Below are 15473 nucleotides of genomic sequence, written 5' to 3' on the forward strand. Positions count from 1 at the left end.
GATTTCAGGGTACAACTGCAACTCAAATAAATTGTATATCTACACACTAGCAAAGAACAATCTGAAAATGAAGTTTAAAAAAATTCCATTCACAGTAGCATTAAAAAGAATAAAATATTTAGCAATAAATTTAATAAATGAAGCACAAAACTTGTACTTTAAAAACTAAAAAACATTGTTCAAAGTAAAGAAGGCCTAAATAAATGAAAATATATTCCATGTTCATGGATTGAAAGATAATATTGTTAAGGTGAAAATATTCCCCAAATTGATCTATATTTTCATTGCAATCTCTATCAAAATCCTACTTGGTTCTTTTGTAAAAACTGACAAGCCAATCCTAAAACTCATATGGAAATGTGAGGAACCCAGAACTGCCAAAACAACCGTGAAAAGAAGAACAAAGCTAGAGGACTCACACTTTCTGATTTCAAGACATATTACAATGCTACAGTAATCAAGACACTGTAGTACTGACATCAGGATAAATATACAGTTCAGTGGAATTGATTAAGAGTTCAGAAACAAACTCTCATATTTAGTGATTTTTAACAGGGTGTCAGGATAATTCATTGAGGGAAAGAATAGTCTTTTCAACAAATGGTGCTGGAGCAACTGGATATCCACGTGCAAAAGAATAAGAATGGACCACTATCATACCATATACAAAAAATAACTCAAAATGAATTACAGAACTATGATCTAAATGTAATAGCTCCAACTACAGAGCTCTTAGAAGATAACAGGAGTAAATCTTTGAGACTTTGTGATTAGGCAATGGTTTCTTAGATACGACACCAAAAGCATAAGCAACAGAAGAAAAAATAGTTAAACTGGACTTCATCTACTTTTGTGCCTCAAAGAACAGCATAAAGAAAGAAAAAGATAACCCACAGATTAAAAAATATTTGTAAATATCTGATAAAGGACTTGTATCAGAATATATAAAGAACAACAATAAAAACAACCCAATTGAAAAATAGCAAATATTTGAATAGAAATTTCTCCAAATAAGATACAGAAATGACCAAGAAGCAGATGAAAAGATGCTTAACATCATTACTTATTAAGGGAATACAAATCAAAGCCACAATGAGACATCACTTCATATCCTAGGATGGCTAAAATGAAAAACATAGAGATAGTAACAAATGCTGATGAGGATGTGGAGAAACTGAAACTCTCATACGTTGCTGGTGAGGATGTATATGAAACCCAGAGTTACCGGAGGATCCAGCAATTCTACTCTTAGGTATAACCTTATCCAAGAGAAATGAAAACATCTATTCACATAAAAACTTGTACACAAACGTTTATAGCAGTGCTATTCATAATAACCAAAAAACGGAAACAACCTAAACGTCTATCAACTGATGTATGAATGAACAAAATGTGGTATATCCATGTAATGAAATATTTCTTGGCCATAAAAAGGGAATGAAATTCTGATATATACTAAAACATAAATGAACCTGGGGAACATTATACTAAGTGAAAGAAGCCAGTCAAAAAATACCACATACTGTATATGATTCTATTTATATGAAATGTCCATAATAGGCACATGTATAGAGACAGAAAGTAGATTAGTGGTTGCCAAGTACTGGAGGGTTTGGGGGAAATGGGGAGTGACCGTTAATGAGTTTGGGAATTTTGGGGGGATTGATGTAAGTGTTCTAAAATTGATTGTGAGGATCAAACAATTCTGTGACTGCATTAAAAACAGTGAATTGTGCAACTTCACTTGGTGAAGTGCATAGTATGTATCTCAATAAAGCTGGTAAAACAAAAGTACTTCCAAGCTAAAGAAAGTTCTCCTGAGCTAATGCACCCTGTTTAATAAGATGGGAAAAACCAGATCATGATACACACAACTCTCATGGGCTCTGCTGTCCTAACGTCATTTCTCCATGTCACCTTGGATATTTGAAATATTTGAGACTTTCACTGCATTTTAATTTCAGTATATTTACATTTGTTTTGTACTTGGACAAACAAGTACTTTCTCAGTTGATTTTATAACAATTCTGTCAAGAAGACAGAACAAATATTAATAGCCACTTCTTCAATGAGGAAAATGAAATTTAAGGAGATCAGGTAACTTGTCTAAAGTCACATAACTAGTGTGAGATGAGATGTGTGTATATATTTACACAAGCAGTAAATGTGCATGTCTGAACCTCTAGTGCTGGCTGGATATACTACTTCTTTTTTCAGAAAACTCATGTCAGAAAGAATCATCTTATTACAGCTCAGAATTTATTATACTTTTAGCTAACATACTAAACTGAGCTGGGATTGGAAGAAACTGGGCAGCTGGACCACAAGTTCCAAAGTGTAGAAAATGGAGTGCTTTTTATCAATCAAATTTGCATGCTGTGGAAGGAGGCAAAATACTGCATTCTAACAAAATGCTGAGCTTCCATTCAAACTGAAGAAAAAAATATTTTAGAAACCAATCAATATTAATTATCAATACTTATTTGCCTTAATCAACCACAGCTACCATCTGGGTGAAGCCACAAATCTTGGTGTGAGATTTGAAGGAGTGAGAAGGGAAGGCTGTGGTTATGAATAAAGCGGCTCCAGATGAACTCGCTTTTACGGTGGGTTGTGCAGAAACGTGAGCGGGAGGGGATGGGATTGACAAGAGTTACATTTCACTAGCTAAGGCACAGAGAGCAAGGGAATGGAATTTAGAGAGATGGAGAGTCCCAGAAAACACAGCCTTGAAAACACAATCGATTCTTTAGGATTAAAAAAAAAAAAAAATCACACAACATAATGAAATCCCTATTTGATGCTGAGACAAATTGATAGAAGCTCTTCAGAAAAGTGCATGATAAAAATGGCTGGCAGTGGTCTTTGAGGAGCAATGACCAATTACTTCTTCACCTGCTGGGGATACATGTGAATCTTCGAACCCTATGGAGTTTACCACTACCTCTATAAGAGGACATTTTCCATGGACAGAGGAAAGAATAATATTATAAATAAAATAATTTACTGTGTAACTTGTACTTATCAATGCATAAAAGTGCATATGCATTGAGATGCACAACAGTGTCTTTTTAGGTATTTTTGCACGTTGTGTCTGCCCAATTAAATTTTATGTTTCTCAGTTCTGGAATATTCTCTTCCCTCTTTAACATATTCCAGAACTCCTGAAAAAGAACCTTATAGACTGTTAATAACTTCTACTGCCTGCCAAATTACACTGATTGGCAGACGGTGATAGGTATATAATTTTAGCAAAGGAAAAGACTAAAATGTAGAACTTCACATCAAATGTGAAAATGGAGAAAAAATCCAAATAGGTATACTTCCGTTGCTTTTTCTCTTTAATATCTCAGTAGGAAATGGCTAATGTCTTGCCTCTGGTCTCCTTTCACTGGGGGTAAGCTGTAGAGGAAGCAAGTGGGCAGACTTCAGAAGTCAAAAGAGAGACAACTGTATGACAGATGAGAAACGTCTGAAAATTTCTCCATAAATCAGCAACAAACTGATGTAATCACAAAGACAGGGTACATGAGCTTCCAGATAGCTGAAGGAGGAAAACACCTTTTCTATGGGGGGGAAGCAGGGTGTGTGAGCTAGAGAATACCAGGCAGATACTACTTCAGGATAAGGGAAGGGGAACAATACTTACAAAATAGGACTGCAAAAGACTGTATCACTCTTAAGCAAAATTAGCTTGATAAGACCCCAGGAACACAACAGATGCTCAATAAATGCATACTGAGTGGAATATTTCTTTCAAAGTGCCATATTCTCTCCATCACTGTAGAAGTAGACATTATATCCCTAGAAATATTACTGAGTATTATTGCTAAACAGACAATGGGTTATCATTAGAAGTTTTTGTACTAAGTTTCTTAACAAACTGCAGGTCTTAGTTTTCTAGGCCCAAATTTTACATGAGGGGCAAGCTGACTTTGGGTATGGCTCTCCTGTGACTGATGGATTTGACATGTGAGTGTGTCTGATGCTGGAAGAGTCAGTTAGTGGCTACAACACTCAAACCATGATGTTCTAGTTTGGATTTCTGTGCATGTACATTGGACAGCTGATCATATCTAAGCAACCATATGACTGTTTCCATATTCTGGACGTGGATGACTTCCCTATTCAAACCCAAATGCCTCTAGAAATGAGCGAGCTGGGCCAGTGTAAGGCAATAGGGTGTATTGTAACCAAATGGAGAACACATGTCCATCTAAAAGTAGAGGCCATCACTCAGCTCCAGCTGACTAATGACAAAAGTTTTGCTTTTGGGCAGGAGCAGACACAGAACTGTTTCTTGAAGAAGATCTGGGATTATTCAACACTGCTGTGGAGGTCATACTTCTAGGGGACGATACTAATGTCTTCTAAGTTTACACAAAAGGAGCTCAATCATACCACCTGTTCCTTTGGTTTCTAAACAACAGGGTTCTCATTCAGCCAATACCTCACAGGTCCTCCTTTCAGCCCTTAGTCACAGACCATAACAATCCGATGGGCAACTCTCCCATCCCCCCCCCCCCAAATAAAACCGAACCCAACAGAAAAGAGAACGAATATTTATGGAGAATGTTCTTTCCATCTATTCATCTAGGCTAATGTTTTCAAAACTCAGGAGTTCCTGAACTCTCTGTGAATATTTTTTAACCGTCTGTGTTCACGGTAACGCTTGTCTTAAAGAAATAACATAAGCATATGGATCACCTGGATGGCAGCTTAGGAGCCGAGTGCTGGCAGGCAATCTCTGTTTCTGCACATGGGGTTAGTTAACATGCAACCCACTGTCTCCTGAACTGGGGTTCCCAGATCTATTCCTACGTGTTCCTACACGTTTGGGGGTTTCTCAAAATCAATCAGTAGTCCTCTAAGCACCCAGGTTCCAGCTGGGTGTCAAACTCACCTCTGAAAACTGCTTTTGCTGAGGTGTATTTTAATATTTTGCTTTTGCTTTTTATTGAGAAGAGTAGCCAGAGGAAATCTGTTTCCGCATTTAAGGGATTAAAGCAACTAAGGATAGGATCTATTGTGTCATCCAGCGCTCTCTTTTCAAGCTTCCATACGAGCAGAGTATTGCCCTGTTCAGCAGGCTTCTCGTCTCTAAAAATAAGAACTGCAGATCTGATTCTATCTCCTTTTTCACTTTGATGGCCAGGACGCTGGGGGCCTAACTTGACATTTAACTCCAACAATTAAACAGACAGATGCTATGGCCTGCATACCTGTAGGCACTTTCTTTTTGCTTTTCATTTTCAACTTTTACATACAACTCTACGGTTCTGATTCTCTTTTCTCATTAATATTTTACCACTATGTTATTGTATCTGTTCTCAGTGTAAAGTTGCCTCAAATCCTTTGTGCATAAGCAAGGCTTTCTATATATATATATATATATATATTTTTTTTTTTTTTTAAAGCCATATATATATGGCTTTTTAAAATATGTATATATAAAATAGACCTCTGCTCGTCTGGGCAATGATAATGAATTTTTGATATGTAATATCCTCTAATGGTGACCTTATGACAACAGTATGATTTTCCCAGGGCACCAGTTGCCAAATAAACAAACAAACACATACACTTACATACGAATATGTGTACGTGTGGAGGGGAGGTGTGTGTATGTATATGACAAAAAAAGTGAAATACAGGCTTTGAGACAAAATTCCATAAACACTATTCTGTGGGATTTTGAATCTTCAGAGTACTGTAGTTTCTAGTCTCATCTACAATTGAATGACTAATATAGAAATAGACACACTATAGCAGGACACGAAATAAAGCAAAGATCACCCAACCAATTTATGGTGGCAAGAAAGAGGCAAACACCAGAAATCCTGTGACTGCTTTGTCATCTCAACATTTTCTCACAGCTGAAGGCAAGTCCTGTTCCTGAAGTCAGGGCTCTATAAACGGGGGCAAGGCCACTGAGGTGGCGGGGGGCAGTTATCAGCTGTCCAAACCATATCACACTGGGGAGAGATGTAAAGTTAATGTCCTGATGAGAAAGTCATGACACTTGGGTTTCTATAATCAAGAAGCAAGGAAAGAAGAAAGGCACTCCTCTTCCTCACCCAGAGGATACAACGGCAAACTGTATTACTAGAGGTGATATTTCCTGGGGACAAGAGACTTAAGATTAAAGTGTAGGGCAGTAAAAGATGGCGAATTCCCACAAAGTAAGCCCTCTATGGGCTGATAATTAACAGCCACTCTAGAGGGAACTAAGATGATATGAATCAGATCACTTGCTCACTCACCCACCCAACTACCCATCAGAACCTGGGTGCACTCTGAGAGGCAGGCAATGTGCTAATAACACAGACACAAGGATAGATTCTCTGTTCTCTGGCAGTTCAGATTCTAGCATGAGAGACAGATGTGCAGAGGGATGAATACTGGAAGGAAGCACATCTGAGATGCTGGGAGCCCAGGACAAGGACCAACTATTTCTGTCTCAATGGTACAAGTTAAATATTCACAAAATGTCACCTACAATCAATTCACTTCAGCAGTACCAGAGGCTTGGCCATTTGCTGGTGGTTAACAGACATTACTACCGGCTGGATAATAATACGGGTGGAGAGAAGCACTGAGAAGAGATTTATGCACGTGGAACTTTTCCTGCACTTCTCCCTGCATGCCTGTATTTATAAAGGTCTTTAAGTCAGGAGGCTCCCCTCACCTTCTCCATCCCCCTGCAATGTCCAGAACAGCATCTTTGGATATGAACAGGAGGTGGGCACACAAAATTATAAAGACTATTTGCTCTTGAGGCACAATTTCAAGTGCTTCACATATAAAACCTCATTTAATTTACTGTTATTCACTCCATTTGACAGATGTGGCAACTGAGGCCCAGGGAGACCAAGGGATGCCCTAAGTTACACAGCTACTAAATGGAGGAACTAGTTTTCAAACTGAAGTCATTTAGTTGTAGTCTATGTTCTTTTTTAACCACAAAGCCATACTACAAGTGTTTCTTCAAATCAAAGCAAAGCAAAACAAAACAAGATATGCAGCCACTGGACTAAATACTACAGGACTCGGTGAAACAGGTCTGGACTTTAACATAACCTTTTCTTGTGGGGGAGGGGCAGCTTGGGAGGAGGGCAGAAAAGCTTCTGAACCCCGATTTCTTGTAGGCAGCAAATATGGACGCTTCTATATGCGTAATTTTGTTATATTTGTCCAAATCCAAAATCATTTTCCCTGTGTGTCTAGGTGTTGACTAAACAATGTCCTCTAAAATTACTGACATTTCACTTGCTTGAGTTTATTCTTTGTTTTTCTTCTGAAAATTCTGATGGAGGGACATGTTTTAGGCTCTCCTCCCTTCTAGCATCTAAATTCAATAAATGCCAGGTCATCACACACCAAGGGAGAACGGTGGATTCTATTTGAAGTAATCTTATGACTGAAGGATTGTTTTTCTGGTCCACAAGGTTCCAGCTCCAACTAGGCCAATATAATGGCCTCTAAGTAGGAAAACGCTAAACTAGAGGAACAGTGTCTTTTCTCTTTCAAATTGTGGACACTCCAATGTGGTGTTAGTTACAAAGATTACCTCTGACAATAATGCAATGAGATCTTGAATGATAGGAGGGATACGACCACATTTTCCATGATCCTCTTCTTGCAATCCTAAAATTTCTGAACTACTGAAACACAGCAGAATACGATGGCTACATGCAGTCTGTGATTACACTTCCAAGATGCTCCTTCTAATGGATGGAATGATGATTCCTTTCCTTTCTCTACTGCCTAGTGGGATCTTAAACAAATATTCTGAGTTTCATCAAGTCCCTGAGTATATTCTCTGCCTTTTAAAAGACAGGAACAGCTAGATTGAACCCTCCCTCCTCCTCCTGCACAAATGTACACTCTCTGAGAACAAGAGAAACCCCACGTACCATTAACACATTCAAAGACATCACAGCACTTTCCAGGTGTCCCATCTCCACGAGAGACTATGCGGGGAGTGGATCCCACCTCACACACGGGGAAACCACATAAGCCAGAGAGACACTCGCATCTGAAACCAAAGAAAAGGGAAGGAAAACCCCATGAATAAACAACAACACAGAAGTCGGGAGACCACAGACAAAGTGGCTGTGGAAAACTATTCAGCCCTCTCTATGACACTGTCCTGTTTATCTGGTGTCGCTGGGGAATGGGGAGCGTGTCCTAACATAACTGGCATTCCAGATAACTAAGGCTCATCTCCTCAGTATACGCCCAGATATTTAACGTTAACCATTTTGACAGAAATATTCCTAAAATGCATTACTTCATTTCTTACTTAACCAGACTGGTATTGAGCATAACAAACATTTTCCTGATGACTCAGGGCCATCTTTACATGCATACATTATCCTGTTAACTCCAGACATCAGTGATGCTTGCACGGTCTGACACAGAATGATCCTCCTGCGTTAAATGATTCTATGTTGCTGCTTGGCTGCTGTTGACCTTTAGGTGTTTTTCAGCAAATTTTCTGACTCTTCTTTCAACTAATAGGTTATTAGTGTTGGCTTTTTTTTTTTTTTTTAATCTGTGTGATTGTGTCTAGTAGCATCCTCCTCTGGAGCTACATTAATTAATTTATAATTGTGTATAATAAAAGAAATAGATTCTGATTGAAGACCGAGGAGCTTTGTAAATAAAGGGCATAAGCTTTAGCAAATGGAGTTTGTGACAGCTATCTGGAAGCTGAAGGTCTTAATGTTTTGGACCTTCTAAGCTGCATGTGTGCATTTCTCTGAATGCAAACTACCTCTGTTGGCTCTCACCCTTAACTTCAACTCCGCTGCAAAACTTGCCTGACCATAGGAAAAGAAGAGGCAGGTAAATATAAGAGGAGAAAAAGATATTGTCAACTGCCTGATGTTGATGTGTTATAATGAAATAAGAGGCAGGAAATGAGAAGCTCAGGGCAGCAGGGTGTCAGGATGTAAATGTAATACAAGGAAGGAGCAGCTAGACTCTGCCCTGGGACTCCCCTGGCAATGGAAGCGCGGGTCAGAGGGTAGAGAGGATGACTAAGGGAGTTCCCAGGTTGGCAGAAGTGAAAGGAAGACATCCTAAAAAGAGACATCCTTGCCGGAAGTATGTGGGTATTTATGTACCAGAGAGGACAAGATCAGGGGAGGGTAACATTCCCAGCAGGGAAGAACCATTAGCACATTAATTCTGTTTTTTCCCTCTTCTAATTTGATTGTTTTGTTCTCCTATTTTTCTTTGGATCTTTCATAAATTAAAATATGATTGTTGTCCACAAGTACTTCCATAATCAGGCCTAGAGGTTTAATGACATTTATAGTTAACTGTGGAACTAAAAAGGAAATGAATTAAGTTAAAATTTGCACCAAACACCATTAAAGCCACTGGAAAGGTGTGAATATCCCCTCTCAGGCTTCTTCCATGTGGGGAGATGGTTATATATGGATTATATTGGAGAAGAGGGTGTTAGGTAATTAAAGTTTTGCTGCAATGGTGTTTCTGACTATGGTTTAAAATAAATGTTTGGCTGTTTTGTGTGAGCAAAGCCGGGAGCTCTTGATTCATAATCTCTATTGCTACCGGACAATCACCTTCTACAGCTGAGTAAATATGAACTGAGTTTTTAGTCCCTGGTAAGGTTATCCCACAGTCTCTCATTTGTATGTGCCTAGGCACTGCAGTTTTAAGCAGATGATCATATCCCTGTGACATTACAGTAACAATAGCTCATTTACATTTATTGCACTTCATACTCTGTACAACTTAAACTCTTCAGAGTTTACAGATTGATGGGGGTAGAGTACTGAGAGGCCCCACCCTGATCGCAATATCTGGATGTCATTACAGTGAAAGCATCCTACAAGAATAGCTGACTAACCTTTTTCCACATCTTTGGGAATTCCCCTTCTCTCCCACTGACGTGTCCTAGGAAATTACTTTAGGTTAAACACCAGGAAGCCCACGATCAACCAATAAATACCTCCTCTGATGCCTTTCAACCCTTCAGAGACCTTTCCTCAACACGTGTGTGCACTTGCGTGCCAGGCTTTCTGCTGGGCCGACAGAAATCACACCAACCTGAAAACCATGACTGAGTTTGCCCTTTTTTTCCGCTTTTTACATTTGATCTATTTCCCAACATTTAAACATCTCTCTTGTTTTCTCAGAGACCCATACAGGTTGTCTCCAGCATGTTGCAGAAGATCTAAAACTGCACAACTGCCTAGTGACCCACTTAGGAAAGGAAAACCCTTTAGGTTGAATTTTTATTTCTAAACCCAGAATGATTGCACACTAAAGATCCAAGGATTCAGATGCCCTGGTTTTGGCCGGCAGGCTGGCTCCCAGCTCCTTCCCCTTCTCTACCAGCCCCTTGGCAAGCCCTCCCTACTTACTGCCCCCTTTTGATTCTTCACAGCTTCCCCGAACCTGAGACTAGCAGATGTTCAAGACCATTAGCACCTTAATAAAGAAGGAACTTATGAAGGAATCAGAAAAGGTTAAAATCTGGGCTCACATCAGATATCTATCGAGCAAGTATCTATTAGGTTGAGACTTCACGAAACTGCTTTCTTTGCAGATCAAAAATAGTCAAATAGCAATTTCACAGAGTTCAACATAATACAACTCATGTGAGTTATTTTTCGACAGATAGTCTACACACACTCTCAGGTAACAAACGGGGGCCTCATCAGGACCCTTATTTGCCAAGGAAATGTATTATGTCTATACATAATAAATCAAAATCAAACAAGGCTTCCTATCCTGTATTTTCCACTAGAAGAGCCTAGTCTTCTTGTAGTGAGTCACTGAATTACGGAACAACTGAAGCACTCAAACAGAATCTTGCCCTCATCACCTTTTCTCTTCATTCTGATTCTTTTTTTGGTCCCTCCTCCCAATCTCCCTCTTACCCTTTACCCCAATGCCTGGATAAAGAGCAAGCAATGGAATGGAGAAAATATGTGGATTAGCGGCTGAGGAAATGGACTGACTTATGAGTAAATCAATGTCCACACTTACCCCTCACTTCTAAAACCTTCCCTCCTCCAACTTCCAGGTTCCGACCTGGTCTCCTCTCACCAAAGTCTCCCCTTCTCCCAGTTCATGCCACGCCCATCCTATGGCTCAGTTCCTGTACTTCTGGAGTCAAAAACCTTCAGTTACTCTTCATTTAACTGATCAACTTCTCAGCCTAGCATTCAACATTCTCAAGCCCACAGATCTTTATTCGAATTCAATCTCGCAGTATTTCTCTTCATTCTCCTGATGCTACAGTCACCTTCTATTCTCCAAACAAGCCCTCCCTTTGCTGTCTTTCCACTGCTCACCCTACTGTCTCCTGAACATTCCTTATCTAGCCCTCATCTCCAGCTGTCTGTCTAGATACCATCTGTCTTTCCAGGCCAACCTCAGATAATAGCTCCTCTCTGAAACCCCGAATACCACACTTCTCTTAGGACACCTGGAGCAGAAGTGCTAAGGGTTTTTAAAGAAAACAAATAAATAAAATAACAGTTTTACTGAGATACAATTCACATACTGTAAAATTCACCCTTTTAAAGTATACAATTCAATGGTCTTTATATTCCCAGGGTTGTGCTACCATCACCGCTACCTAATTTTAGAACATTTTCATCATCTCATAAAGAAACCCTGTACTTCCCATTTCTCCTCTCCCAGCCCCTGGCAACCACGAATCTCTGTTCTTTCTCTATGGACCTACCTATTTTGGTCAGTTCACACAAACAGAATCATGGGCTAAGGGCTTTTTAACCTCCAACAAGAAGCAACTTGTATTTGCCATTTGCCTGAAAAATCAAGCCTTTAATGTTATCCTCAGTATTAAGATAATCATCAATCAAGGTACCAAACTAATAAATGTCTGCGTAATGTAATCACAGCTGCAGCCAGGTAGGCTGGTGAAGCTGTCTTTTTTTCTCTCTCCAGCAGGTAATGGAGTCAGCTTAGCGGGCATGTGGGTGGCTGAGTACAAAGACGAACAGCACTCAGGAAAACCATCTAAGCCCCTAGAGGGCGCTCCCCTCCTTAGGAGGCCCATGCTGGCTGCTCTGCGGGCTCAGAGGCAGTGCACACTCATGCATTCCCTTCCGGCCGTTTGTTTCCTGGTCTACACAGACAGTCCCAGAGTCCTAGCACAGCTTACAAGGTGCTCCCAAGTCTAGGCTCTACTTCTCCTCTAGCTTCCACATTCTACTGGCCCCTCTACATGCTCCTGCACACGTGAGTACCAAGGGCAACCTGCCATTCACTGAACCCCTACACCCACTCCCGTCACTCAGTGCCACAAGCTCAGCGTCCACTCCGCCTCAAATCCCTGCCTCTCTTGTACCCCAGGTGAATTCCACACAGCCTTAAGGCCACGGCCCTACAAGGCTTTCTCCGACCAAAGAAGCAACCAGGATTAGTTTTCTCTCCTCTTGGAGTGGACCTGTTCCTCCTAGGAAGTCAAAATCCTACTCTTTCTCCTGTGAATTCCCCTAGTGCAGGGGCATGTCTTATTTGTCTTGTAAATGAAAAAATGAATGACATGAAGACATCCAAACAATAATCTAGAATAAACATTTTTTTTTTTCATGGCTAGTAAGTCAGAGGTTAGGCCATGCATTGTTTTTACAGTTTTTATGTTTATAAATTTTAAACTCAGGGCTAATTGGTGCAGTACTTTTCAAAATCAGTCTGTGGAGGGAAAGACTATGGAATTTGTTTAGAATGCAGATTCCAAGGTACCACAGTCAAGGACTGTTTCTCAGAGTCTGGGGCAGGGCTCCAGAATCTGCCTGTATAATAAGCTCTCCAGGAGACTCCACTGGAGGGAATCTGAGACCCACTTTCTGAACAACTTGCTCCTAAAGGTGCAGTGTCTCAATCATCACAGTTTAATTTGCACTTTCCATTGGAAAAAGCTGTGTACAACTAGTTTTATCATTTTAATTAGTAGCACATTTTGATTAGTAGCACTTGCTCCTGCCTGAATACAGTTGCCTATGAGTGAGAGACACATAGAGCGAAGAAAACAGTAACTTTATTTACTATCCAATACCATCCATCATCCACCAGAAAATGGATGACTGCTAGCAAGCCACTTAAACTCTGGGATGCTCAGTTTTCTTGTCCATAAAACAAGATGGTTGGACCTTAATGAGCTTTCTCCAAACTATAAAATCCTGTGATTCCATTACTGTCATTCCCATCACTGCCACAGTCTGATCCCAGCTCATCCCCTTCTGCGGCTTCTCCTCGCCTGCACTCTGTCCTTGGAGCACATCACCATCTCACCCTTCCACACCCACCTCCTCCTTACCAAGCACCTCAACCTTCAGGCCTGGCTCAACATGGGCCTTGTCTCTGACGTTGTGTTGTTTTGTTTTGTTTTGTTTTGTTTTGTTTTGGAGGGGAATGCAGGAAAAGAAACAATATACTCAACAAGTTGAAGAATCAATAGTTTGTTTCACCAGAGTGACTAGAGAAACTGTAAAGGATGCTAAACGATAGGGAGTTAGAAGAAGACACCGTGGGGCGAAGTATCCTCTTTGCCACTCCCACCACCACTCAGCAAAGCAGCAAACTGTCAGCCTCCTCATCTTCCCCAAGCAGATCCTTATTCCCTGCCCCTTCCTGGAGGGAAAACAACTCAGTGAGGCCCCTGCAAACATGTCTCCCAACCCTGCATTTATTCCACATCCAAACTGAGTGTTGAGCCCTTTGAAAGTGGAGAATCACTGTCTATAAATCAAAAACAACTCTATTCAGGTGGGAAGGAAGGCTCCTTTTACACAAGAATGAATGTGGAATTAAAAGGGCAAAGCATGTGTACTACTAGGATTCCACACAGGGTAACAATGAAACTGTCAGCAAAGGAAGTTATAATGACGCATAAAGCATATTCTTATCCTATAAAAAGTATTTTCAACTTTAATTAAATCTGATGTACTATCTTTCTACGGATTAAATTTCTTACCTCTTTCTAGGTATGGATAAGTTTAAAAAAGAAAAGAAGACTGCAAATTAAACATCCAAAAAGAAATGGGTTTCCCACCTGAATGGGTTTCCATCAACTATCCTGATGGAAAACTGCACTCCTCCCTACGGAAGTTTCTTAGGACCACCATGTTTCTCCTGCCTCATTATAAGATTTACTGCTAAGTAACAAACCCTCCTTCACCCTTTCTCCTGCTCATTCCTCCTGTGATGCCTTACATTTCCACCACCCCGGGGGTTAGGCACGTGCCTTAGTTGCAGCAGCAAGCACACGACCCAGCTCTAAGGATCACACGTGCCTCCTTCCAGAAGCCTCCCTGCTCCTCTTTTCACCTGTAAAACCAGAAACCCCATGTTCTTCACCACTTTCCCTTCAGAGACAACAGCAAACTCACTCTGCATTTTTGGTTGCTGTTGTCATGTTTTGCTTTTTTCTGCGGGGAGCAACTGAAGGATATGCTCCAGTATAGGGACGGTATCAACTGAGGGCAAGTAGGTAAGATATTCCTCTGCATTTCTTACTACGCAGTATTGGCAATAATGATAAGGTCCACTGCAAGCCCTTAATGACGTAGTCATTTTAGCTGCCCTCTTCCCAGCTTTCTCAAGGAGCAGATGATTATGGCTGGATCCTCAAGGCTGGCCTGTGGCTCAGGAAACTTATCCTTAGGTGCTAAGTTTGAGAGAAAAGTGGTATAAACTGTAAGAAAATAGAGGCAGTGGGCCCGCATGGTTCCTGGAAGATCTATAAATTATCTTTCAGAGTCAAGCCCCACAGTAAGCAGGTGAGGTCAGGAGAAAGCAAGGGCACTTCACCTCAGGTACCGCCTCCACGTGACTGCTTAAAGAAGAGGAGAGTTGGGGCAGTTCCCAAGAGGCTCCCTCCTGCAAGGGAGCCAGAGGCACAGACACACAGCTGGGAAGCACCCCCAGGGCCCGTGCCCCTGTAGAACCGTGAGAGCTGGGATCTGGCAGGCATCCTAACTGCTCTCAGTTCAGCCCAACAAGCTGATAACAACCACGTCCCAGGACAGGTAGGCTCTCTGCCTTCACCTCCCCAGGCCCGGGGGAAAGACACTGGCGTGTGCTCCCACAGTGGGCAGGACGGCCGCAGAGGGGGACAGGAGAGGTGCATGGAGACCCAGGCGGGAAAAGCAGGAAGGAGGGGAAACCAGCACGTGGCACTCTGAGAAGGAGGAGGAGTGGGTCTGGTGGGGACAGGACCTTGTAACAGAAACACCAGGTGTTTCCATTTCAGGGCTGGATTCGCCGACCGTATTAGAAATGGATGCTTTGGAATGTGGAATCAGCTTGTTGGTGAACATGCAGTGATCCCGTAACTATCTGCCGAGTGTGTGCGTGTGGTAGGCACTCAGCTGGGTAGGGCTGGGGATACACGGGGTCCTGACCCTCCGTTTAGGAAGTCTGGTTTAGGGAGGTGTCAGATATACATAATCACACACCAG

The 15473-nt window shown here is 41.2% G+C and overlaps 1 protein-coding gene across 2 annotated transcripts in view; it reads right to left on the reverse strand.

Annotated features, from left to right (window-relative positions):
• Positions 1–15473, reverse strand: part of CRIM1 (cysteine rich transmembrane BMP regulator 1) — a 204952-nt gene that overhangs the window by 77063 nt on the left and 112416 nt on the right. For both annotated transcript variants that reach the window (XM_036872288.1, XM_036872287.1), the window contains exon 5: positions 7917–8038. In XM_036872288.1, coding sequence (XP_036728183.1) covers positions 7917–8038 — 122 coding nt within the window. The remainder of the gene's footprint in view (positions 1–7916; positions 8039–15473) is intronic.

The sequence above is a fragment of the Balaenoptera musculus genome, chromosome 13 (genome assembly GCF_009873245.2).
Source record: "Balaenoptera musculus isolate JJ_BM4_2016_0621 chromosome 13, mBalMus1.pri.v3, whole genome shotgun sequence".
NCBI classification, from domain to species: Eukaryota; Metazoa; Chordata; class Mammalia; order Artiodactyla; family Balaenopteridae; genus Balaenoptera; species Balaenoptera musculus.